The sequence below is a fragment of the Schistocerca americana genome, chromosome 9 (assembly GCF_021461395.2).
Source record: "Schistocerca americana isolate TAMUIC-IGC-003095 chromosome 9, iqSchAmer2.1, whole genome shotgun sequence".
In the NCBI taxonomy this organism is placed as follows: Eukaryota; Metazoa; Arthropoda; class Insecta; order Orthoptera; family Acrididae; genus Schistocerca; species Schistocerca americana.
This window is the reverse complement of record NC_060127.1, coordinates 159,720,609-159,744,477: the sequence shown is the minus strand read 5'-3', so window position 1 is coordinate 159,744,477 and position 23,869 is coordinate 159,720,609. Positions and strand designations below refer to the sequence as shown.

At 41.9% G+C, this 23,869-nt stretch overlaps 1 protein-coding gene across 1 annotated transcript in view; it reads left to right on the top strand.

Annotated features, from left to right (window-relative positions):
• LOC124551094 (actin-histidine N-methyltransferase) overlaps positions 1 to 23,869 on the top strand; it is a 426,960-nt gene that overhangs the window by 392,939 nt on the left and 10,152 nt on the right. Inside the window, exons 10-11 of the mRNA XM_047126025.1 lie at positions 3,181 to 3,331; positions 10,167 to 10,315. Coding sequence (XP_046981981.1) covers positions 3,181 to 3,331; positions 10,167 to 10,315 — 300 coding nt within the window. The remainder of the gene's footprint in view (positions 1 to 3,180; positions 3,332 to 10,166; positions 10,316 to 23,869) is intronic.

The following is a 23,869-nucleotide window of genomic DNA, read 5'->3' as shown; positions in this document are numbered from 1 at the left end:
GACACAGCAAACTGTTACAAATTGTTTACTTCAAGGACAGCTCCCAGCTAGATGCTCTGTAGTGTACTTGTCACAGACCCCAAACTACCACTGTTTGCGACTTCAGTAGTGTCGAGCGAGAGCTCGTTGAGGGCAGGATGGAAGCCTGCTGTGTTTTATGATGAAAGCTAGTTCTGCTTCGGTCCCAGTGATAGGTGTGTGTCGGCTAGGAGGCCAGTTGAGGGCCAGCATGCAACTCGCCAGTCTAATAGAGACACACGACCGGCACCTGCAGTTGTGGTGTGGGTTGTGATTTCGTATGACAGCAGGAAAACTCTTGTGGTTATCCCCTGCACCCTTACTGCTAATTTGTACATCAGTCTTGTGATTCAATCTGTTGTGCTGCCATTCATGAACAGCATAGGAGGGGGCATTTTCCAGCAGGATAACACTCACATACCTACGTAACTCGTCTACAGAGTGAAACTTGACCTGCTCGAGCACCAAATCTGTCTCCAATCGAGTACGTAAAGGACATCATCGGACGATAACTCCAGCGTAATCCACAAATGGCCTCAGCTGTCCCTGTATTGCCCGACCAAGTGCGACAGTCGTGGAGCTTCATCCCACAAACTGACATCTGGCACCTGTACAAGACAATGTGTGCACGTTAACACACTTGCATTAAACATTTGGGCAGCTACACCAATCATTAAGGTATCAGAATTTCACATTACCAATGGCATTTCTATTGTTTGCGCTAACCTGTGATCTTACAATGTTAATCACTTAAAAATGCTACTTAGACAGATGTATTCCTGAAATTTCATTACTCTGCGTTTATTATTTTTTGGCATTCCAATTTTTTTCCCGTCAGTGTGTATACAACACACAGCTCAGAATGTACGATGTAAACACAGAAATGTGTGAAAAACTGCTGCATTATTCGTGATGTTTAAATTTGTTATTACTAACCTGCTGAACTGATTTTTATGAATTTTGGTAAAGAGATAGCTTTAAACCTTTGTAAGAACATAGGCAACTTAACATAGTGTGTAGTTACAAGATACTTACGGATTTGAAGAGTATTATACGAATTACTATTTGACTTTTGAATTGTATCATATTTGTGTAAATACTTTTCTCGGTTGATACGTGGTGTGTGATATGAATCAAAGTAGTGAATACAACGCACATACAATCTTCAGTGTATTTATTCCACACTTCCACACTGTTTGTTGCATAGTGTATAGCTGCTTTGTGCATTATCCATAATTTGAGAACAAAAGACCTTATTGACTTGCAGCAAACTTTACACATAATTTCAAACCTGCACAAAACTGGTTCTCACTGGCAACACCCGCAAAATGATGAAAGTTCTTCGTGCAGTAGAAGTGTAGCATCAAGCATGACATAATGACTTTTACATTTATTGCTTCTTTGCAACTAATGCTATTCGCAACACATTTAGCAGATGGTATTGACGTATGCTGCTGAATGCACCTTCAAAGTTATGTCATTGTATGATACGCAGTTTAGGGGATATGAGGGAATGAGGAGATGGGCGGAGAGGGGGAAGGGGGAGAAGGAATAATAGAATTGAATTAAGTACATACCAGGGCAACACCAGGTACCCAACTAATTCATTAATAACTTTGTTTCACTAATTAATACCAGTTTTCACATAAAGACATATAATTTATAAACCAGTATTTAGTAGAACAATTTTTTTTAGTGCAGCATTCTGAACATTTTAATTTCATAGTTTGTGTTAAATACAAGTTATAATATTCATTCAAATGATAATGTTCACCATTCACATTTTTAAAGGATATTTGTGGTCCCTGCATACAGATAAAAATGAATAATATACTTGACAAGATGTGGAAAGCAATCTACAGTATTATGGATTACATTTATTTATTTATTTTTATTTACATATTCTTTGCATGCAGCCATCGTAATGATGGCTTTTGCAAACATCAGACTTAATAGTATGGGTATATTTATACTTATAAAATACACTGTATTCTGTAGCTGTTGCTTCTTATGTCTATTTTTTACATTTATCACATTACAACTGATATGCAAATGTCTCACGTTACAATCACTATCTTAAAAGTCATTGAAAGAATATAAACATTTTTCTATTAGAAAAGATTTTAATTTTGTTTTAAAAACATTTCCTGTGTACATTCTTAGAGAGTTTGGTAGCTTGTTATACCAAATCAAACCACTGATATATGGACTTCTATCAGTCATTTTTAACGTTGTTCTGTTACAGAAATAGTTACACTTTGTTCTAGTGTTGTGATCGTGTACATCACTGCCCTTGATAGCTTCTGTTGGTTGACTTATAAAAAATACAACTATTTTGAAGATGTACAGAGAATATATTGTCAGATATTCGTGCTGCACAAACACTTCACGACATGAATCTCTATGTCCCATCCCATGTATAAGTCTTATTGCTCTTTTCTGTAGTAGTAATATTCTTTTTAAGTGTACATCAGCTGCACAGCCCCATAGTTCAATTCCATAATTGAGAAAGGGGTAAAGTGTTCCATAATATACTAATTTCAGTGCTTGGCTAGGAACTATCTTTGCGAGCTGGCTGAGGAGATATATGGCACTACTGACTTTTCCGCATACAAAATTAATGTGGTATGTCCATTGCAAATTTTCATCAACATATACACCCAGGAATTTACAGTTACCATTTTCTGTTGCAGAGATATTGCACACACTGTTCATATTGTTGTGATGAGAACTGCCTGTTTTAAGTGTCAGTAGTTGAGATTTGGTGACATTCACCTTGAGTCCCTGATCATTGAAGTATTTTGTTACTTCTGTTACACCACTAGTAGCAAGAGAGTCTAGCTCTTTAGATTCACTCCCATAGAATAAGATTGACGTGTCATCTGCATAGCTTACAATATGGGAGTTAATGGGTTGTGCAATGTCGTTTTTATATATATATATATATATATATATAAGGAAGAGAAAGGGTCCAAGGATTGAGCCCTGTGGTACACCTTGTAATACAGGTTCACTGGTGGACTGGGAGTTCATGATTTTACTATCTAGTTTGTATGACAATTTAATGCTTTGCTTACAATTCAACAGGTACGTGGTTAGTTGTCACTGACAAGTACCAAGCTGGATAGTCGTAAATACATTCATGTTTGTCACATGTTTCAGGTGAGCCGCTCAGATGCTCTGGCAGCAGAGAGGATATCGCTGCTGGCACGACTCGGTCTACCATCTGCCGGTGACTTTGCTCTTCGACCAGGACCAGACCCAGTTGAGGGTCGGCTACTAGCTTTTCTGCGAGTGTTCAGCATGAACAAAGGTGAGTGTGCGCATGTCTCCCCCCTCTTAGGCATGGGATGCATTTCTCCTTTCTCTGTCCTTCCCCCCCCCCCCCCCTCCCCCCCCCCCCCCCCCCCGCCCCATCCTTTTCCTTCCTCCTCACCCCCATTTTTTCATATTTCTCTCTCATCCTACTCCACCTCCATATACATCTACACGTACTCTGCAAACCACCTGACTCTTATTTATAGCAGGACAGAACATGAAAATATTAGCAATACTTCAATCATTGGCATCTAGTGTGATGTCCCAGTCAGATTTTGAGCAGATGATCACGAACTGGCCACAGGTGACCATCCTGTTCAGAATACGTGCTCTAAAGACTGCCTCACAGATCTAGATGTATCGGACCTCATAATATGCAGCTAGGGGTGGAACAAACTGTCACCTTAATGTGTTCAGAGGCACAAAGGTATTTTAAGTTTGACTGAATGCAAAAAATTTTGTGCTTCAGATTTCATTTGTAAAAGTCTGTTTTGTTAAATTTTAAGACTGTACCAAGGTTTTGTTGTTATATATGCAGATGGATCTAAGCAAGAGAATGCTCTCTATTGTCAGCAATTTTCCCTAGTAGGATTTTGAGTTTGCTTCTCAGAATGTTTAATAAATTATGATGCAAAGGTATGCAGTGTCCTGAAGGCACTGGAGCGAGTATGTATGCATCACAGCAGAGTCTTCCACCTTCTCTGACTTGCTTAGTGTCCTATAAGCAGTACAGAAAATGTATCCAGTAGTGAGGGGGGGGGGGGGGAGAAAAAAAAATTGAAAACCATCCATGACACCTCACAGTGCATCTGAGACCAAGGCAAGGAGGTGGTCTTTTGCTGATTGATATACAAGTAAATGATGCAGCTGACAAAGCAGCCAAAGTAGCATGTAGAGATGGTGTTGTAATTAGGTGCACAAATATGGTCCCTCACCTCAGTCGAGTTATGATTCATTTACAACGTAGTTGACTGGGCACCAAAGCTGCACATACGTGTAGTTGCCCTAGCTGTGCAGATGTGTAGCTGGCCCTGAATTAGGATTTGTCCAAGCTTAGCGATGTTTTCAGTTTTATTTGAAATGCCTAACAACTGCTCAGCACGTCAACTATGTGAGAAGGTTTTACTTGTACTTTCTCCATTAATTAAACATTTACAGTACATATCTAACATTAAGGAGTTTTGACATCTTTGTCCCCTATCAGTGACAGCTCACTTCCAGTATCGTCATTATTAATAGCAAGTATATCTCGTGAATAAGTATGTGGTGTTTCCCCTACAAGTCCATCCTGCTGCACCTTACTCCCACTGGTCCAACACCTTTGCCCTGCCCCTGCCCTCTTTCTCGTTGCTCATTCTTCCTGGCATGTAAAAGCACATACAGCCTACCTTATCACTGATACCCAGCTGCAGCCGATAAATTCATAGATCTTGTTCTAAGTATGAGGACAGTCAGAAAAGTTCACAGTATGATAGTGAATTTTTGTTTCCAAAAACTTTTATCTTTCAACATAATCTACATTTATGTTAACATATCTCATCAAGTGGTGTTCCTGTGGCATTATTCAGTTTCTGTATTGTTCCTCTAAAAGTGCAGCAAAATACTTTTTTAGAGCTGCAGTTGCTTCTTGGTTGGACTAAAACATTAACCAGCTAGAAAAACTTTCAGTTTTGGGGAGTGATGAAGTCTGAGGGAACCAAATCTAGGGAACTGCACAAATATTCCGAAACTTCACAGTGCAGATCTTTGTTTTCCCATCACCAAGACACTCTTGTTGGCAGAAGTATTGCCTTGATGAAAGATGATGCTTTTCTTTTGCAAACAGTCTCTTACCTCAAATTCTTGCACCCAATCCATTAGAAGTTTATGATAATGATCAGCAGCTACTGTTTCACATTTTTGAAGACTGTCAGTAAAATTCCTTTCTGGTCCCACGCATTGAGATGCTGTTTCCTACTGATGACACAGTCTTTACCTTCCTTGGAACTGAAGAATCACCTCTTATCCACTGTCTGGATTGTTGTCTCAATTGTAATGTGTAGCTGTCAAACCATGTTTCAACCATTATCATATACTGCTGCAGAAAACCACTTTGATTTCTACAAATATGCACCAAACACTGTTCACATCAACCTTCTGGTATGATATTTTGCACGTTTTGTAAGATTTATGATATCATTAAGCTATTCATCCTTCAGTGAATCAGTTTGGAAACTTTCACGGGCTCATTTAAATTGAACAGTCCATTTCTCATGATGGGAATTGAAGGAGAAGAGTCACCATACAGACTTATGAATGTCAAATGAGTGTCAGTTGGCATCAAAGATTCTTAAAATATGATATTCAACCACGGGGCTAAAAAGTTATGCCTGTAGTGCTGCAATATGTGGGTGAGACAGAACTTTTCAGAGAATCCTTGTACCAGGTTTTGTGAAGTCAGTCATATACAATACCATACAGGCTAGAGAGAATGTTCTTTGATAATTGATCTCTGTTTCTATGGATAATTACACAAAACAATAGTCTGACCTATCTCTAAAGACATAATACTCACAATCACATTGTGATTACTGGCCAATCAGCATATTGGCTGCTGTATCCAGAGTCCTGGAATAAATATTTCAGTCAACTAACTTTATACCTCAGCAAATACATCTTAAGTAACAGATATTACTTTAAAGTCAGTACCGCCAGTAAGCTGTTTTTTTCCTCTCCCCAAGGTTACATTAACACGATCATGATTTCGGCAAAAAAACAGTCTAATGACTTTAAAGAAATATATTATGACTGTGGCCCCACATTACGAAAAAATTAACGGATATTAGCCTGTTTTTTAAAAACTGAAATATGCCATAGACAGTTGTGAAGCCACAGTATTGACACTGCAAGACTTCTGCAACACATTTCATAGCATTAGATTTGACATACTGCTCAGTAAATTGTGACACTTACGATTTTCTTCTGAACTGAAGTGATTTGAAAGCTACTTGAGTTGCAGACAGCAGCATATTGTCAGCAGGAATGAAGAGCTATCTTGGAAGCTCATGTTATTAAAGTGCCACATGGGTTAGTCCTGGGTCATCTCTCCGTGTCCGTGTGTGTGTGTGTGTGTGTGTGTGTGTGTGTGTGTGTGTGTGTGTCTGATGCTTTACTTAAGTGCTAGATCTAAACATATCAATACTGCCATCATACAAGTGAATGGTGACCTGTCGTCTGAGTCCGTATGGGTGCAAAACCTGGGACTCTCACTAAATGTGAATTAAGTGCCAAGTAATTTCAGTACACCATCATAAAGCAATAACTTCTGAATTCCACAAACAAGTGGCCCCTATTCTTTCCTATGGTATCTCAGTAACATATCAGAAAACAGTGTATGAACACCTCAAGGGACTGAAAATAGTGTCGCCTCATGCCGGAAGACTTCTCCTTGCCTCTACGCGCTCCAGAATTTTTGAAACATATTTGCACTGGATGTGAAAAATGAACATCTGCAGTGACTATTTCTGTGAATCACCACTGTTCTAGTGTAATCCAACAAAGGAGGAGAACTAATCATGTATGCTCATGTGTTTTCATCTGCCTATTTGGCCAGGTCATTCTGTAGCTAGGATGGTTGCGGCATAAAAAGTTATGTGACCACCATGAACTGTGTCTCCTCCAATAGCTTGTTATTGTGTAAGCATTTCAGTACCTCACATTAGAGATTAAGTAACTGTCATCTCATTATCATAAAAGAGTCTCACTTATCGATTAACCTAAATGCACTCGTCCATCTAACAGAAACACTGACAAACACCTTCTCTGTTGCTGCTGTACACTGCCGGAATATGTTACTTGCATTCCGTGAGCAATACAGTATCCTGTTGCATGTAAGAAAAAGCTGAATCACTTGCTTTGTAAACAACCTGGTCTATTCAGGGGCACTACGCATCAAAATGGTTGAAAGAACTGGTGAGGGAGAGGGTAGATTCACATCAGAGTGTAGAATTAATAAGCTAAGGTAATACTGACAGGTGTTAATTCAAGCAGCCTTATAAAGCAGTCCCGTTGGCCTCAGGTGTCACCAGCAGAAAAGAATGAGTGCAACCTGCCCATGTCCTCCAGAGTTGTACCAGCTAGACAACCCAGCATGTACTGGTGATCCAATACTAGATGTTTGATGCAGAGCAATTCCCCCCCCCCCCTCCCCCCCCTCCCCTCCCCCCAAGGGGTTAATGAGGATGATGGATGATGACGAAATTGATGTGCAGATGACTAGGAGGACATAAGGGCATATCTCCCCCAGACATATCGTAGACATCTTGCAGTCCATCAGCCGAAGTCCCTATGAAGCAACGCCTGGCCGCACACCAGCTCCGAGCATCGCTGAAATTTCCAAAGTCGTGCAGCACCCCATCGCTTTGTCTCAAGAATCATGTGGAAACATGATGAGTTAATTGGTAGACAGGCTGCCTCCAGATCCTCATCACCAAGGATTAGCCAGGGTTTCTCGAAAACTCTGAAGCCTACCATTATCTCCTGTGTAAGACACTGATAGAATGGTGGCGCAACTAAATGCCTTAATGCTCTAAGCTTGATTGTTTGTATCCTTATAGCTACACTTCTGACATAGTCCTACCGAGCGAGGTGGCGCAGTGGTTAGCACACTGGACTCGCATTCGGGAGGACGACGGTTCAATCCCGTCTCCGGCCATCCTGATTTAGGTTTTCCGTGATTTCCCTAAATCGTTTCAGGCAGATGCCGGGATGGTTCCTTTGAAAGGGCACGGCCGATTTCCTTCCCACTCCCTCCCTAACCCGAGCTTGCGCTCCGTCTCTAATGACCTCGTTGTCGACGGGACGTTAAACACTAACCACCACCACCACCACATAGTCCTACTGAGGAAGGATGAGTAGGTTTGCTTTATAATTCCTCACCCTGTCAGCTTTTCAAATGAGCACAGGTTGTTAGGCCCTGTTAAATTTGCAATATGAGAGTTTCTCAACACACAAGTGCTCCAAGTTACAAAATGTTACTTCGCCCTCGTTCACACTGTGTTGCAGCATTAGCAGTTCTGTGCACCTTTTCTGTGACCCGTGTCACAAACACCGTCTTGCCAGCGTGTTTTGATGTAATGTCCACAATATTTGCCCAGTGGCTTACTTGAGTAGCACATTGGCTGAGCTGGACTGTACTGTCTGTAGCAGTGGTTGGAATGAGACTTTAAAAAAATTTACAATAAGTACACTAAACTTTTCTGGGATGCAGCACTTCTTCATCAAAGTCTATGCATGTCCAAAGATCCCCAATGTGTTTTGAATGCATTGATAAGCATCTACAGTACATTGTCAGAGTATTGTGCCATTAACATGGCTGGAATACAGCAAAGCTTTTAAATAACCCACACAGTAAACTCCAGTGGATTCAGGACAGGGGATGTGGAGGCCGCAGTATTGGCTAGTTGTGCCTAATATGCTTGCCGTCGAAGATTTGTACACGTATTCCCCATCAGCCACATGAAAGTGTGCTGTTGGGCCATCGTGCATGTCCCATGTATGTATCCTTTCACCTTAAGGAATGTCAACAGCTTAAATTTAGCCTTAGACATGTGTTGTGGAATGGCAATCCAACTGCCTCATGCAGGGTGAGAGAGGCCAGTTCAAAATGTGTTAACAGTATTTTTTCATTACCATGGCTGCACTTGTGCTTCCGTGGTATCAAGGAAACTGTTGGTTTCTGGACCTGTGCTTATTGTTGGGAATGCAGGGGGACAGCATAGGTTATCCTCAGTCAGAACGATTCCCAACAATTAGTAATAAAATGATGTTTGTTAAATATAAAGAAATACTCAACTTAAATGAAGTGTCTTCTTGTGAAATGTCCAGCACAATTAGACTTTTAAAATTACTATAAATCCTCTAAAACATTAAATTTGCGACTCTGTGCCTCTAAGCAATACCTACACAGAGTCCAGAGTTGGCCTACAATAATGAGGCATCGGCCAGTCACTATCCGCACACGTGATGTCCAAGGGTTGGCAGCTGCAGCCCCTGGCAGACCTCCGTACTGTCACCACATTTACTAGCATTATTTGCTTGTCTCATTGTCCTCCATTTTCCCACATTGTGGACAGAACCGAGACAGCAGCAGCAGTCAGGCAGACAGTACCTGAGTCTTTCTCCATTTATTGGGCCAAGCAGAGTTATTGGAGACTTTTTTTCTGAAAAGGTACAACCTACTGAGAAGAAATTTCATCCAACACTTGTCTGCAAAGTGTGTTCAATCAAATGAAATGTCACGCATATTTATTGCGTTCACAGTTACAAAGCTATGATATTGAAAAATGTGTTAAGAAACAGCAGCCCAGCTACCCCATGCAGCATGAGTATTGTAAAATTTGCATGACTGCACTTGTGCTTACATTGTGTAGCGGAAACTATTAGTTTCCTGATCTATGTTTATTGGGATTCTTTGCTTGTTTCATTGTCCTCTACTTACCCATTTCATTTGTGCCTTTAGTAATCAAACACCCTGCATATATCTTCAGTCTTCTAACAGGTTTGATGCAACCCTCCACGGCTTTTTCTCCTGTACCAGTCTCTTCATTTCAGAGTAACAGCATTTACACCCAATGTCCTCAGCTATTTGTAGGATATGTTCAGACCTCTGTCCTGCCCTACAGTTTTTACCCTCTACTATTAGGAAGAACTAGACTCCATTTAGGATGTAAGATCTCTTATAAGATGTGTGTGTCATGGTGACGTCAATACAAAATATCTGCAGTAGAGGGCTGTATGGCTCTATTATTGTCAGGATAAATAAATTTACAAATGGAATAAAATTTTCACAGATCAGCTGCAGCACTGGATGGAGAGTGAGAAAGTCTGTGACCTGGTTTATGATGACTGTGCACTTGAGACAGAACTGGAGTCTCGAACCTGGAACTTCCTGTACACCCGTATACAGCTGCTCCTTTCTGCGTACCCGACAACACTGAAGGTAAGTACAAAGGGTAGTTACACTGTGCAAGGCAACATACAGCCACTGTACCTCACAAGGGAACCTCCCCATCGCACCCCCCTCAGATTTAGTTATAAGTTGGCACAATGGATAGACCTTGAAAAACTGAAGACAGATCAGTCGAGAAAACAGGAAGAAGTTGTGTGCAACTACGAAAAAAATAAGCAAAATATACAAACTGAGAAGTCCATGCGCAAGATAGGCAACATCAAGGATTGTGGGAGCTGAGGAGTGCCGTGGTGCCGTGGTTAGCGTTTCAGACAATTATCAAAGTTCAGGCACTCACACATAATCAACTTCGCTCTCCAAAATTCCAGGACATGTTCAGATTTGCTTGGACATATGCAGGATTTGACGGTCTACACACGGAAAAATTTGAAAATGCTAAAAACATGTGTTTTGATAGAGCACAGGGAAAACTGTGCGACTGTGAAACTGTTGCATTCATTCGTTGCAGTTTATGTGACAAACACCTATGTTTTCATTACTTTTTTGGGAGTGATTATCACATGCACAAGAAAACCTCAATCGGGCAAGGTAGAAGAATCTTTTTACCCATTCGCCAAGTGTACAAGTTAGGTGGATCGACAACATATTCCTGTCATGTGACGTGCATGCCGTCACGTTCCGTCTCTAATGACCTCGTTGTCGACGGGACGTTAAACACTAACCACCACCACCACCACCACCACCACCAGTGTCGTATAGAATATACCAGATGTGTTTTCCTGTGGGGGAATCGGTTGATCTATGACATTGCGATCAAATGTTTCCAGTTCCCATTGGAGAGGCACGTCCTTTCGTCTACTAATCGCACGGTTTTGTAGTGCGGTCGCAAAACACAGACACTAAACTTATTACAGTGAACAGAGATGTCAATGGACAACCGGACAGGTCATAACTTTGCAAAAATAAAGAAATTAAACTTTTCACTCGAGGGAAAACTTGAACCAAGGACCTCTCGTTCTGCAGCTGCTCACACTAACCACGGGACCACGGCACTCCTGAGCTCACACCATCCATGATGTTGCCTATCTTGCAGCATGGACTACTCAGTTTGTATATTTTGCTTATTTTTTTCATAGTTCCAGACAACTTCTTCCTGTTTTGTCGATTGATTTGTGTTCAGTTTTTCAAGGCCTATCCACTGTGCCAACTTATAACTAAATCTGAGAGGGGTGCGATGGGGAGGTTCCCTTGTCAGAAGAAACACTGCTGCAGTCAGTGTTCATATACACTTCTGTGGCCAACTGTTTAAGGTAATACCAGTGTTTAAATAACCCACACAGTAAACTCCAGTGGATTCAGGACAGGGGATGTGGAGGCCGCAGTATTGGAGAATAAAACTCGTAAGTGAATGATGAAATATCAAGTAGACTAACAAAGTTATCACACCAACATTGGTGCTGTGCTTAGTTACGTGAGGAATATGTCTTCGAGTGACAGATTGGAATACTAATTAGTAAAATCAGTTTGCAAAAATGGAAAGAGAGATAATGTATGAAAGGTAAAGAGGACATTTTAATTACACCTTGAAAAAATAGACTTACATAATTAATTTTACATTCATTTGCAGGAACTTGCCTGCAGCCCTGGTACACATTGAAATCCATGTACCACAATACTCTAGCACACTGCTAGGAGCTGAAAGAAAATGGCTCAGCTCATTCACAAATTGAAGTGTTGTGTAGTAAATTGTTTTTAGCGTTTGGTGGGGAACAACACTGCAACTGCCCATAGTGAGTTGGTGGAAGTGTGCAACAATTCGTTATCATATGGAACACCAGTTAGTTAATGGAGATGCTTCCATGTGACCAGAATGACAGAAGAAAATGGCAGATTGTCTCTCTGTGAAGAAACACCAGTCATAAGAGTAGTCGTGGCCGTAGTGCTCAAAAAATAGTGTCTCACAATTGAGGTAATAGTGGAAAATCAGTTTTTAATCAATTTTCAACATCATGCACATGATTTTCAATACGACATTAGTCCCCATCTCCTGGGTTTTGAGAGGGCTCACACCCATTCAAAAGCCCACCGGACTGAGGCAGCAGAAGCGTTGCATCTGTGTCAGACCAATCCATCCAAGTGACTTGTTTAGCTACCTAACTATGGATGAATGTTGGGTGTGTCACTATCAACACGAGAGTAGGAAGCAAAGCAATCATTGGAAACATGTGAACTCACTACCACCGAAAAAGGCGAAGACCCAGTCATCGTCACCCAGGCGAGGCTGTTTTTTGGGACTGCCACAGTGTGGTGATAACATATTATGCTCACAAGGGGCAAATCGTCACAGGAGTGTACTAGAGAAATATCCTGAGGAGGCTAAAGGGGCTATCATTGCTGTAAGTTGTCCAGCGGTGTGTATTTGTTCCACGGCAATGCCCTAGTCGATATCGCACAGGACACAGTGGCTCATGTTGCTTCTTTAGGTTATTAAATTTTCTCTCTCCTCCTGTATCCTCCTGACACAGTACACAGTGACCAGTGACTATGTCCTCTTTACTTGGATGAAGAAACCATTGCATGGAAGGCATTGCGTAGGTATGAAGAAAAGCTGATTTTTGAGAGGCAATATTCATAAACAGCCAAACTGCAGCCTCTTACAACAAGGTTTCTGCCAAGTTGTCTATCATTAGAAATGTCACATTGAAGGGGGGATACGTAGAGAAGGCAAACACCCATCACCTTTCCTCACTGTCACTACTGACCCCCCTCCCCCCTGAAGAGATAATTAAAACTTTATGACTACCCCTTGTAGACAGTTACTTGCCATTAAGTGAGATCAGTGTTACTTTACTGGCTGCATTATGTCTAATAGAATCAGGTGAGTAACCACCTTGTCCACTTTCAATGGTCTGTAGTGACCATCACCTGTGGTCATACAGAGAAGGTGATTCACTCATAGGCAGAGCACCATTGTGAGATAGACCCCTGCTGAGGGCACAGACACAGAGTGGCCTCAGAGACTGACTGGATTTAAAGATAGTTTAAGAATTAACTGTATGCAAGTGCACAGTGTTCTTGTCTCCTTTCTACAAGAATTCTCTCAGCGTGCACAGCTGTGACAGTTCTGCCAGAGGTGCAGGATCACCTCACTACACAGCTCTGGACAGTCAACAGGCAACCTTCCACAGAAATCAGTCTTGGACGAAGAGCACACATGGTCATGAAGTTCGGATATCTGCGGAACCAGATAAGAATATTAGTGCCGTGGCTTATGCATGCACAAGTGGTACTTTGTGTTACTCATGTGACAGACTGAAGATGATGTGATTGGAATGTCAGAACTGGTTGTCTAATAAAATAATATCAAAGTAATGACTGTTGGTACAGTGTTATTAAATTTTTAAAGCATAATGTGGAGGAGTTGGTTTGCTGAGTATGGTGTCAGTCATTTCAATATTGTCTCTGTTTGTCTGCCACATTGCAGTGTCTATCTCTCTGAGCGTCTGCTGACTCAGGTTTCCTGTGAGACTGTCCTGCGAGTCAAACAAACCTGTGATGACTGATGCCACCCTTCTTTATATGTGTTCAATATCTCCTGTTATAGCCCGCACCACCTATCAAGGCGCTTCCGCACATAGAGGCGGAGCAAAAAGGAAGTGTGGGGGGGATGGGAACTGCACATGCACAGCAGCAGAGAGCAGGCAAACAAAATCCACATTGCTGAACTGCATTGTTGCGGACAACACTCAGGCTCGTTTGCGTATGGTACATTGTATTACACGTTCAAATCTATGAGAGGAATAATAAATATTAAAACCAATTTCGATCAGTCGTCTTGAGAGAAATATTAATTCATGTCTTGATGATTTTGCGTCCACTGCTCCACAGATTTACTCTGCGTGACGTCGGGAGGTGAGAACAGCTGACACAGCTTTGTGAAGACATGAAGTACAATTTTTCTCAAAATGATAATTCTCTAACAATTAGGTCATTGAAACTGCTTGCAATAATTTACAACAAAATTAACTTCAAGCACCAACCGAAATCATTATATTCGCTTGACAACTCCTTCTACTCAATACAATTTTTAAAAATGTGTAAGGTGTGTGGGCGGGGGAGGGGGGGGGGTGAATGTGGATGACTATAGTTAATTGTGAATGCTCCCTGTAAAAAAAGAATTAGTGGTAGAAAAGACTAATGTAAAAGATTATCGTAAAAATTGTCAGCAAGTTGTCACACTTTTCACTGTTAACGGGCATTATGAGTGTAAACTAACAAGTTTGATATTACAGTGAGAGACTACATTTATAATCAATTGAACAAGCAAACAATTAACAATCATCTGTGAATAACTCCAGAGAATGCTGACCGATAACATCGAAAACCACCAATATTTCAAATAACAGTTACTGTCATTTTAGCACCTTATCCAGTTTGTGCCATGAAAATGACAGAGGTTTACATGTGGAAATATCGGACTTCTGATAAATATACTCAGCTGTATTCTCGTGTGTTATTAAAGCATATAACATGATGGGAGAAGCTTAACTTCTCCTTGGGCAAAATTTTTGAATGTTATAGTCTGCATAACTAAAAGGATACAAAGTCCTAGTCAAAAAGGCTTGGAAGTTCTCATTATTATGTATGGAACTGATATGTTGACAAACACTTGTTTTAAACCATGAGGCTTCAAAATTAAGAAATATTATTACTTTGTTCCAAAGTCTATGTCATAATACCATCATCACTTCTATTTGAGTCTGTTTCTGAACAATCTGATTGTAAATTTACGATGATAGGTTCAAGGCTTATATCTGTCATCACTTCCCTGTCAGATTCTTCTTTCTGAAGCTTTTCAGCATGCCGCACGGACAGTGCTCACACTATAGGTGGAATGTTGTCTATGGCCTCTTTGACTGTTGTCTCATGCACAAGTGATTTCCTGTATGTTATCTTGAATGTGTTACTTTTTCCTCACACATAGCCTTAAAACCTTTTGCTCAAATTAATTCTGTGGGACTACACTGACTAACACATGGGTAAACGCAAAATTATGTGACGCCATTCATATGCAAGGAAGTGAGGTTTGTACATTCTGTCACGTGACTTGTATAAATTAATGAGCTGCAGGAGATCGGCATGAGTGTGGTTTATACGGTGCTTAATATTTTTACTTTTCAACTGGGGAAAAATATCCGCTTTTCTGGTGTTTGTACTTGGTGTTTTCTATATAAAAGTTGAATTATAATTGGCCATGACCTACTTTTAAATGACAGCGTTCATTTTTGAATGGTAATCACTGCTGTTTTTCTTACATGTAAATACAAGTTTATTCTCAGAAACAAAACCAGAAGAAGAGTCAGCATGCAGAATAATTATCCGAGAACTTATTCCTGTGACAACTTTAAAACTGCCAATACCATCACTCATTTTTCCAGCAGATCTTCTTCAAATGATTCCAATTGATCCATGTTTCATCAAGGTAATACACTGCTGAACTACCTCCTTCTCTTGTATCATGAATCTTTATGTGGGATATAGATCGTGCTGCACCTGTGTCACTTCTTTGAACTAAAAACACTCTTCTTAACATAGCTGGAACCAATGTCTTTTAAAATTCTTTACAAGGACAAAGCTGCATAACTGTAACACATTTTTGTGATGTCGGGCATTCATCATTCACATGGAACGCTTTAAAACATCATTGTTGAAACCATCAATTTGAGTTACGGGTTCCTTGCGATTTCAGTGCTTTCCAGGTGATACGAAACCAACTGTTTCTACGGTTCCTACAGTCTGACACTTTCGTTTACAATTCTTTGTACAGTTTTCTTGCTGACACCACATGGTTCTGCAGTCCGTTCTTGTGTTTACAGATGTCAACAGTAAGAGACCTGCTTTCAAATTCACGTTTGAAAAAGTTACAAATATGGTAAATAATCTGCCTTGCCTGCTTGTGAAATACTTCACATTGCCGTCACCTGACTTTTTTTCAAATTCACAGCTATACTGCTGCAAGAAAGCAAAGGAAACACAAAAATTGGCAGTTGAATGAATAATTCAGTTGTTGTGAAGTATGGCAACAGTGCAACAAGTAGGAGCGAAATTCTCGCTCTCTAGCTGTAACTCTCTGCTAGCCACCCACAAAGAGAATGAATATTATTGGCTGCCAGTGGCTAGTAGAGAGGGATGCACAGAATGGCTGAAAATTGGGCCGCCTTCTTACATGACATGAACTTCAGTCGTATATGGCATGAGGCCCAAATGCTTCAGCAATAATTTAGATTGGGTCTGCTCTGTATACTGACTGTATAAAGTGGTTATATTGTAAGGATAGTGTTACTATGATGCTCAGCTGATCATCTTTTAAACAAATGGTGTTCAATAAGTAAAGCAGCACTTTTTTTCTGAAAGCAGTTTGGTTTGATTCAGGATTCCAGTACACCATATTCTTCCCCACTCTTTAGGCTGCAGAACCCTATTTTGCAACCTAACCTCCGTTCAATGTGGCAGCCTTACGGCACCTTACTGGGCGGGCCTGATGCCCTCATGGTTCCACTCTACTGGTCATTGTTGGAGCCAATGTCTTTCTGCATCAATAACCTCCCCATCATCTATGTACTGCTTCCCACAGAGTGCATTCTTTGTTGGGTCAAACAGATGTAAATCAGAAGTTACAAGATCCAGGCTGTAGGGTGGGTGAGGAAGATCAGTCTTTTGAGTACCCCAACTGGTGAACGAGTGTGTGAGCACTACCAACAGACACATCCAGTTGTACAACGAGGTATTTGATTGTGATCCATCAATCAGCTCAAATGAAAATGTCCACACATTCCAACATTGTAAGAGTCACACCTGTGTGCAGCCAACTGGCACACATGAAATTGGACAGATTTATGTGACTTTCTTGCTGTGATGACAGACGCCTTGCCCAATGACTCACTGTGCTTTTGTTCACTGCCAGGTCTCGGTAGACATTACCTATGAATATATGTGATGCTCTGGTTTGCTGCCAAAAGAAACTCGGTGACAGCTTTCTGCTTGAAAGCATCTCCATTACAGATGACATTTTGAAGGGTATGTATAGTGCTGCCACTTATCAGAACTTCATAAAACTATAGGGGCTAAAGCAGGAATATTCCACGATGTCCCACAATAAAGTTTGCATTTTTTTCAACCAAAATTGGCTGTGAAGAAGAGTGTGTTGCGTTAATTATTGAATGCTCCTCATATAACCTGAAGATTGTGCAATAAACATTGAAATATGTTGACGAGTAAATAATAATAATAATAATAATAATAATAATGTGCTGCTGCTGCTGAACATACAGTGAAAATCCTCAAATATCTTACAATTGTCAGTGACCACTTTTATATTGATGGTGTTCCTCAGGCATTCAGTCAAGTTGTTAATTCCATTTTATGTATAATATTTAGACTATTGACCCAGTTGCTTAATTTAGATGCGGCAAGCTCCAACTAGACTGTGAAATACTGTTGGTGTCGGACAGCTGTTTATAGCAGAGTTCAACTTGTTGCTTATTTGTTTTTCACAACCCATACTGTTATTCCATGAAATGCACATTCTCTCATTGTTTCCCAGCTCTGATAGATGAGAAAACCCATGAGATCTTAATAAATTGAGCCTTGGACAGCAAGTCTTTCTGAAATGGATACTTCCATTCCAGTTTGTGAGTTTTCTGACAGCTTGATTTTGGTAGAATCCTTAATTGTGGTGTTTTGTGTTTGAAAGGCGATTCTGGACTGATCTTATTTCTTACAAGTGATTTGTATTGGGTTGGTGAGAGGTTTTGGGTCATAATGCATACTACAGAATGAAACTGATATTTGTCTAAATCCACCATAGGCAGTTGCTACAAAACTGATGTACAAAAGTGCCTCACAAAAACTTCTTCAGACTATTAAACAACTGATACAAAATGTACAAGAACTGTGTCATGGCCGGCTGAAGTGGCCGCGCGGTTCTGGCGCTGCAGTCTGGAACCGCGAGACCGCTATGGTCGCAGGTTCGAATCCTGCCTCGGGCATGGGTGTGTGTGATGTCATTAGGTTAGTTAGGTTTAAGTAGTTCTAAGTTCTAGGGGACTAATGACCTCAGCAGTTGAGTCCCATAGTGCTCAGAGCCATTTGAACCATTTGAACTGTGTCATGACTGATTCATAAACTGGTGTTACAACTGGCCTGGCACCGGCTCTTGTATAAAAGAATAACAGTCAGGGGTACATTATGCTGTACATTTTGGTACACTATGCTCTAATTAAACTTATGTAATTGTAATGCAGAATTAAATATTGACAAAATTTGAAGTGTCAGCAAATTCCATATACAGGACATGTCCGGAAAGTAAAGAATCGCAATTTCTGTGACACAACTATACATAGCAGTGTATCAGACCGGTTGGTGAGGTTAGGGGTGACCATTAGCTGTCATGTGGTAGGTCACTAAATTGCCTTGGAGGATTAGGACGGCTTCTTCCATGAACCTCTACGTAGTGGACGCATTGAGCTTACGTGGAGAAAACTTAAGAGCAACACTATGCAACAAAGTTTTGCATGAAGCTTAATAGGACACCACTGGAAAGTTCTAGAATGCTTATGTAACCCTTCAGGGACAGTTGCCTCTCCAGATCATAGTCGAACAAGTGTCACAAGATATTTAAAGAAGGTTGGCAGGAAGTTGCCGATGAGGCCTGCACAGGACGCCCATCAACATTGTGAACGGATGACTGTATGACTCACGTGTGCAAATTACTGAATTCAGACTGTCAAATGAGTGTTTGCTTGATGTCAGAATTATTAGGCTTACCAAAAATGGTTGGTTGTGGGATTGTATCGGAAGATTTGGCCATGCAGATGATCTGCCCAAAGTTTTGACTGATGCACGAAAGCAGCTCCAAGTGGAAGTGTTTGTAGATCTAGAACAACTCTGTGAAGATGATCTCAGTTTCCTGGACAATGTGATCACTGGGTCTTTCAGTACAATCTGGTGTCAAAGAGGCAGAGTGCCGAATGGCACATGATGAAACTGTGTGTCTACATTTTGTGGTGTGCAGTTGCAGCTGTAGCGGTTATAAAGCTAAGCACTGACAAAGTTATTTGTGCACTGTTATACAGTTATTAAATTTAATGGTTTTCAGCAGTATTTCATGCTGTTTGTGGCAAAATAACAATTTAATAAACTTTTGGAAACGTTCACTCACTGTATTTTTCAGAGTCTTCTGTGCGTTGAAGTCATTTAGTAAATATCATGCTTTACTTTTCACCTGCATTTCTTATTGTTTCTAGTGAAATATTTGAGCAAAATTTTTATTCAGTGTTTTAACGTCATTGATTGTTCCAGTGGTGGTTTGAATTTTTGGTTTTAGCTAATAATTTTGTGAAGTTTTGTTGGTATTGGTATTATCTGTGGTGTAGTAGTACTAATCAAGTAGTTGCTTTCTTAGTAGACAGAGAATTTTGAGACTGCTATTGTTAGTTCTATAGATAGTTCTACAGGTGTAATTGAACTTAGGTAACATAGATGTATAGTTTTTTTCCCAGTAACTGTAAAATTTTACCATGAGTGAGAAGGGGGGGTCTGTCATAGGTTTGTGAGTAGTGGGTTACAGTGTGGGATTTGTTCAAAGTATTTTCATTGGGGGGAATGCAGTGGGGAAACCAGTGGGCAATCTTGCAAGATCCTCTCCTGGGAATGCAGAATCTGTAGTAAAAATAAGTTGATAGAGGAGTCGGAGTGTAAGATCTGTGCCCTTCAGGTGCACTTATAATGCGCAAAGGAGAAAACAGATAGGTTGAGGAGGGTGAAGGATGATGGAGAATGGGAACTGGCAGCTGGAAAGAAGGCAGCTAGGAGGAGAAGGTATTCAGACAGTTATACTTTGCGTATATGCAATAGATTTGACCAACTGTCAGAGTTGAGTGGAGAGGAGCCTGTTGTAGCTGTAAGTGTAGGGAACACGCAGCAGTCCTCAGCAGTTAGGAGGCTCAGGTCAGTTGCTAAGTCTAACAGAAAGGAGGAGGTTCTGCTGCTAGGTAGTTCGCACGGTAGAGATGTGGGTCAGCAGTTGCAGGAAGTGTTGGAGAGTGAGTACCAGGTCACCAGCATTGTGATCTCCCTGTGGGTCAGTGGGTAAGAAAAGGCCTGAGGTATTCCTGCCTGCCGTAAGCAGCGACTAAAAGGAGTTTCACACGTTTCAGCCTTTATATGATGGTCCTCTGCGGGGTTTGTCCCCCATTCTTCAAAATTTTCCCAAAGAGTGAGCCAAGTGAGGAAGGGCGCCGTACAATGTGCATCACGTCCATTGTGCAATGAGATCTTTAGCCCACTTCCTCGTCGTTGCATTGCAGTCCCGCCCATTGCCCATCTCTTCCTGGGTGCGTTTTCCACCGGGCACTATGCAGTGTCACTTTCTGCGTCGATGATGACCACGGACTTCTTTGCTCGTGATATCCAGTGCGGTAGCCAGTCCCTTATGGCGGGGCCACCATGTACCGTGTTGGTTGCAGCCCCCTGATCGCACAGGGGCCGCTCTGCTGAAGCCTGTGCCATTAACTCCCCACGTATGCCGAGGGATAGATGCCAACCCCCTGGGGCATCAGCACTCCCGACAATGGCCATCCTGCCAGGTGGCCTTTGCTGCGGCTGGGTGGTGCCCGTGGGGAGGGTCCCTGGTCAGAGTGGGTGGCATCAGGGCAGATGACATGCGATGAAGCATAGTCCATCATCTCTTACTGCTGGTGAAACACCAGCAGTCTCTAAGCATTCATGAGCTCAATTCAACATACAGAAGTATAACCCCAAATCGTTCCCATCCCTGGCCACACCAAGGGAGGAATGTCAGGCTAAGGATGGCAGTGGATCTTATTCGGCCCAGTACCTTGTATGTTCGAGAGCTGATGGGGACTCTTTCGTGATGACGAAGCCACAGTTTTTTGTTGAGCATTTAGAGGACAAGTTTGGGGAGGTGGAGGGATTTTCCAAAATTAGATCTGGGTCAGTCTTGATCAAAACTGCATCCTCTGCCCAGTCACGTACTTTAACAAGCTGAGGGATGTTTCCGTAACCATCACGCCTTATAAGAGCGTAAATATGGTCCAGGGTATCATATTTCACAGTCTGACGATGAACTGCACGTCAGTTTACAGCAGTGAGGTGTACATTTCATCCAGCATGTCCACCGTGATCCAAGGAATAATCAGGTTGCCACCGGTGCCTTCATTTTGGCCTTCGATGGTGATATGTTGTCCGAGAAGGTCAAGTTGATGGTCTACCACGGTCATATAAAGCCCTATATCCTTCCCCCGATGCAGTGCTCTAAGTGCTGGAAGTTCGGCCATATGTCTTCCCGCTGTACTATCAGTGTCCCATATAAAGATTGCGGACACCCATCACATCCCAATACTCTATGTGCCCCGCCTCCCATCTGTGTCAACTGTGAGGAGGACCATTCGCCTTGCTCGCCAGACTGCAGGATTCTCCAGTGAAAAAGGAAAATCATGGAGTACAAGACCCTGGACTGACTGACCTACACTGAGGCTAAGAGAAAATCCTGTACGTACATCATCATCTTACGCCGCCACTACAACAGTTCTGTCACTATCAGCTCCGCCAACCCAGGTCACCTCTCAGAGCTGGAAGACTACACCTGCCCCCTTGATGGAGGGGGGCATTTCCCTCCCTATTGCTCCCGCACCAACTACTTCGGGAGCTACCCCCCCTCCAACCATTGGGGATGTCCATCCCCACTTTTAATCCAGAGAAGCATAAGCCGTCTTTGCTTCTCTCACTGGGAAGGGGTCTCTTGGATCACTCCCTTCCCAGGTTTCTGCTAGTGGGAAAGATGACACCCACCAGTGTCTGAAGAGCTCAGGAGCAGCTGCTCGTAGGGCTTCACGCTCATCCTCCATCCCGGAAACTGAGCTAGTGAAAACCTCCTAGCCAGGGAAACCCAAGGAGCAGCGAGAGAAATCCAAAAAGAAGACCCCCTAAGACCAAGGAAATTGAGGTGGCACCCACACCACCGCTACCTCCAAGCTCTGCGTTTGCGGATAGGATGGAGATTCTGGCATCCACTGAGGACCTAGATCTCGCCATACCCTCAGACACAATAGATATAGACTGCTCAGGCAAAAAGTCAGTGGCAGCAGGTGACTCTGAGGTGTAAACTGCCTCATTGAATGTTCCATGCTTTCCCAGTCCCACGATGACATCATCCTCCAGTGGAATTGTGACAGTTTTTCCACTGCCTACCTGAGCTATGGCAACTGTTAAGCTTTACACGTGCTATCTGCATTGCCCTCCAGGAAACCTGGTTCGTGGCAATGCGGACCCCTGCCGTCTGTGGCTATAAAGGATATTAAAGGAACTGTAGCAACTGTTATCGAGTGTCAGGTGGAGTTTGCGTTTATGTCCTAAACTCAGTCTGTAGTGACACTGTGCCCCTTCAAACTCCTCTTGTAGCTGTGGCTGTCAGAATAAGGATGACACAGGAAATAACTGTCTGCAATGTATATCTTTCTCCAGTTGGTGCAGTACCTCTGAATATATTAGTTGCACTGATTGATCAACTCTCTAAACCTTTCCTACTTTGGGGAGATTGTGGGGTGGCACCATGATTACTGGCTGAGGCAGAGATGTCAAAACTTCACTGTCTCAGTTCGACCTCTGCCTCTCAAATACTGGGGCCATCACACATTTCATTGTGGCTCGTGGTAGTTACTCGGCCATTGATTTATCAATTTGCAGCCCAGGACTTCACCCATCTATCCACTGGAGAGCACATGACGACCTGTGTGGTAGTGATCACTTCCCCATCTTCCTGTCACTGTCCCGGCGTCAGGCCCACGTATGCCTGCCCAGATGGGCTTTAAACAAGGCGGACTGGGAAACTTTCACCTCTCCGTTGAATCTCCCCCACATGGTAACATTGATGTGTAGGCTGAACAGGTGACTAAAACAGTTGTTTCTGCGGCAGAAAATGTGATCCCTCTCTCTTTAGGGTGCCCCTGGTATAAGGTAGTCCCTTGGTGGTCGCTGAAGCTTCAGAGGATGTCATGTTTCCAAGTAGAGAAGGAATTAGCATATTTCATCAAAATATAAGAGGTATTAGAGATAAAGTTAGTGAACTGCATATAGATGTTGACTCTGAAGTTACTGATATATCGGAGCATCTCTTAAATAATTTGTCAATTCAGAGGCTTCCTCTACAAGGATACAGATTAGCTGGCTGTTATTCAAGGAGTTCCTTGCATGGTGAGGGAGTGGCTATGTACATAAAAAACAGTATTCCATTATAGTCTATAGATGTATCACGGCACTGAGCTGAAAAGAAATTTGAATGTTCTGCAGTGGCAGTTGAATTTAGTGAAACCAAACTTCTAATTGTTGTTGTTGTTTATAGACCCCCTAACTCTGACTTCACAGCATTTCTGCTCAAGCTAGAGAGGGTTCTTGATTCCGGAAGTACCAGAAATTAGTTATATGTAGTGACTTCAATATAAATTTTGCATATGATGGTGCAAGAAAAAGGATGTTGGTAGATCTAAATTCATATGGCCTGATGCA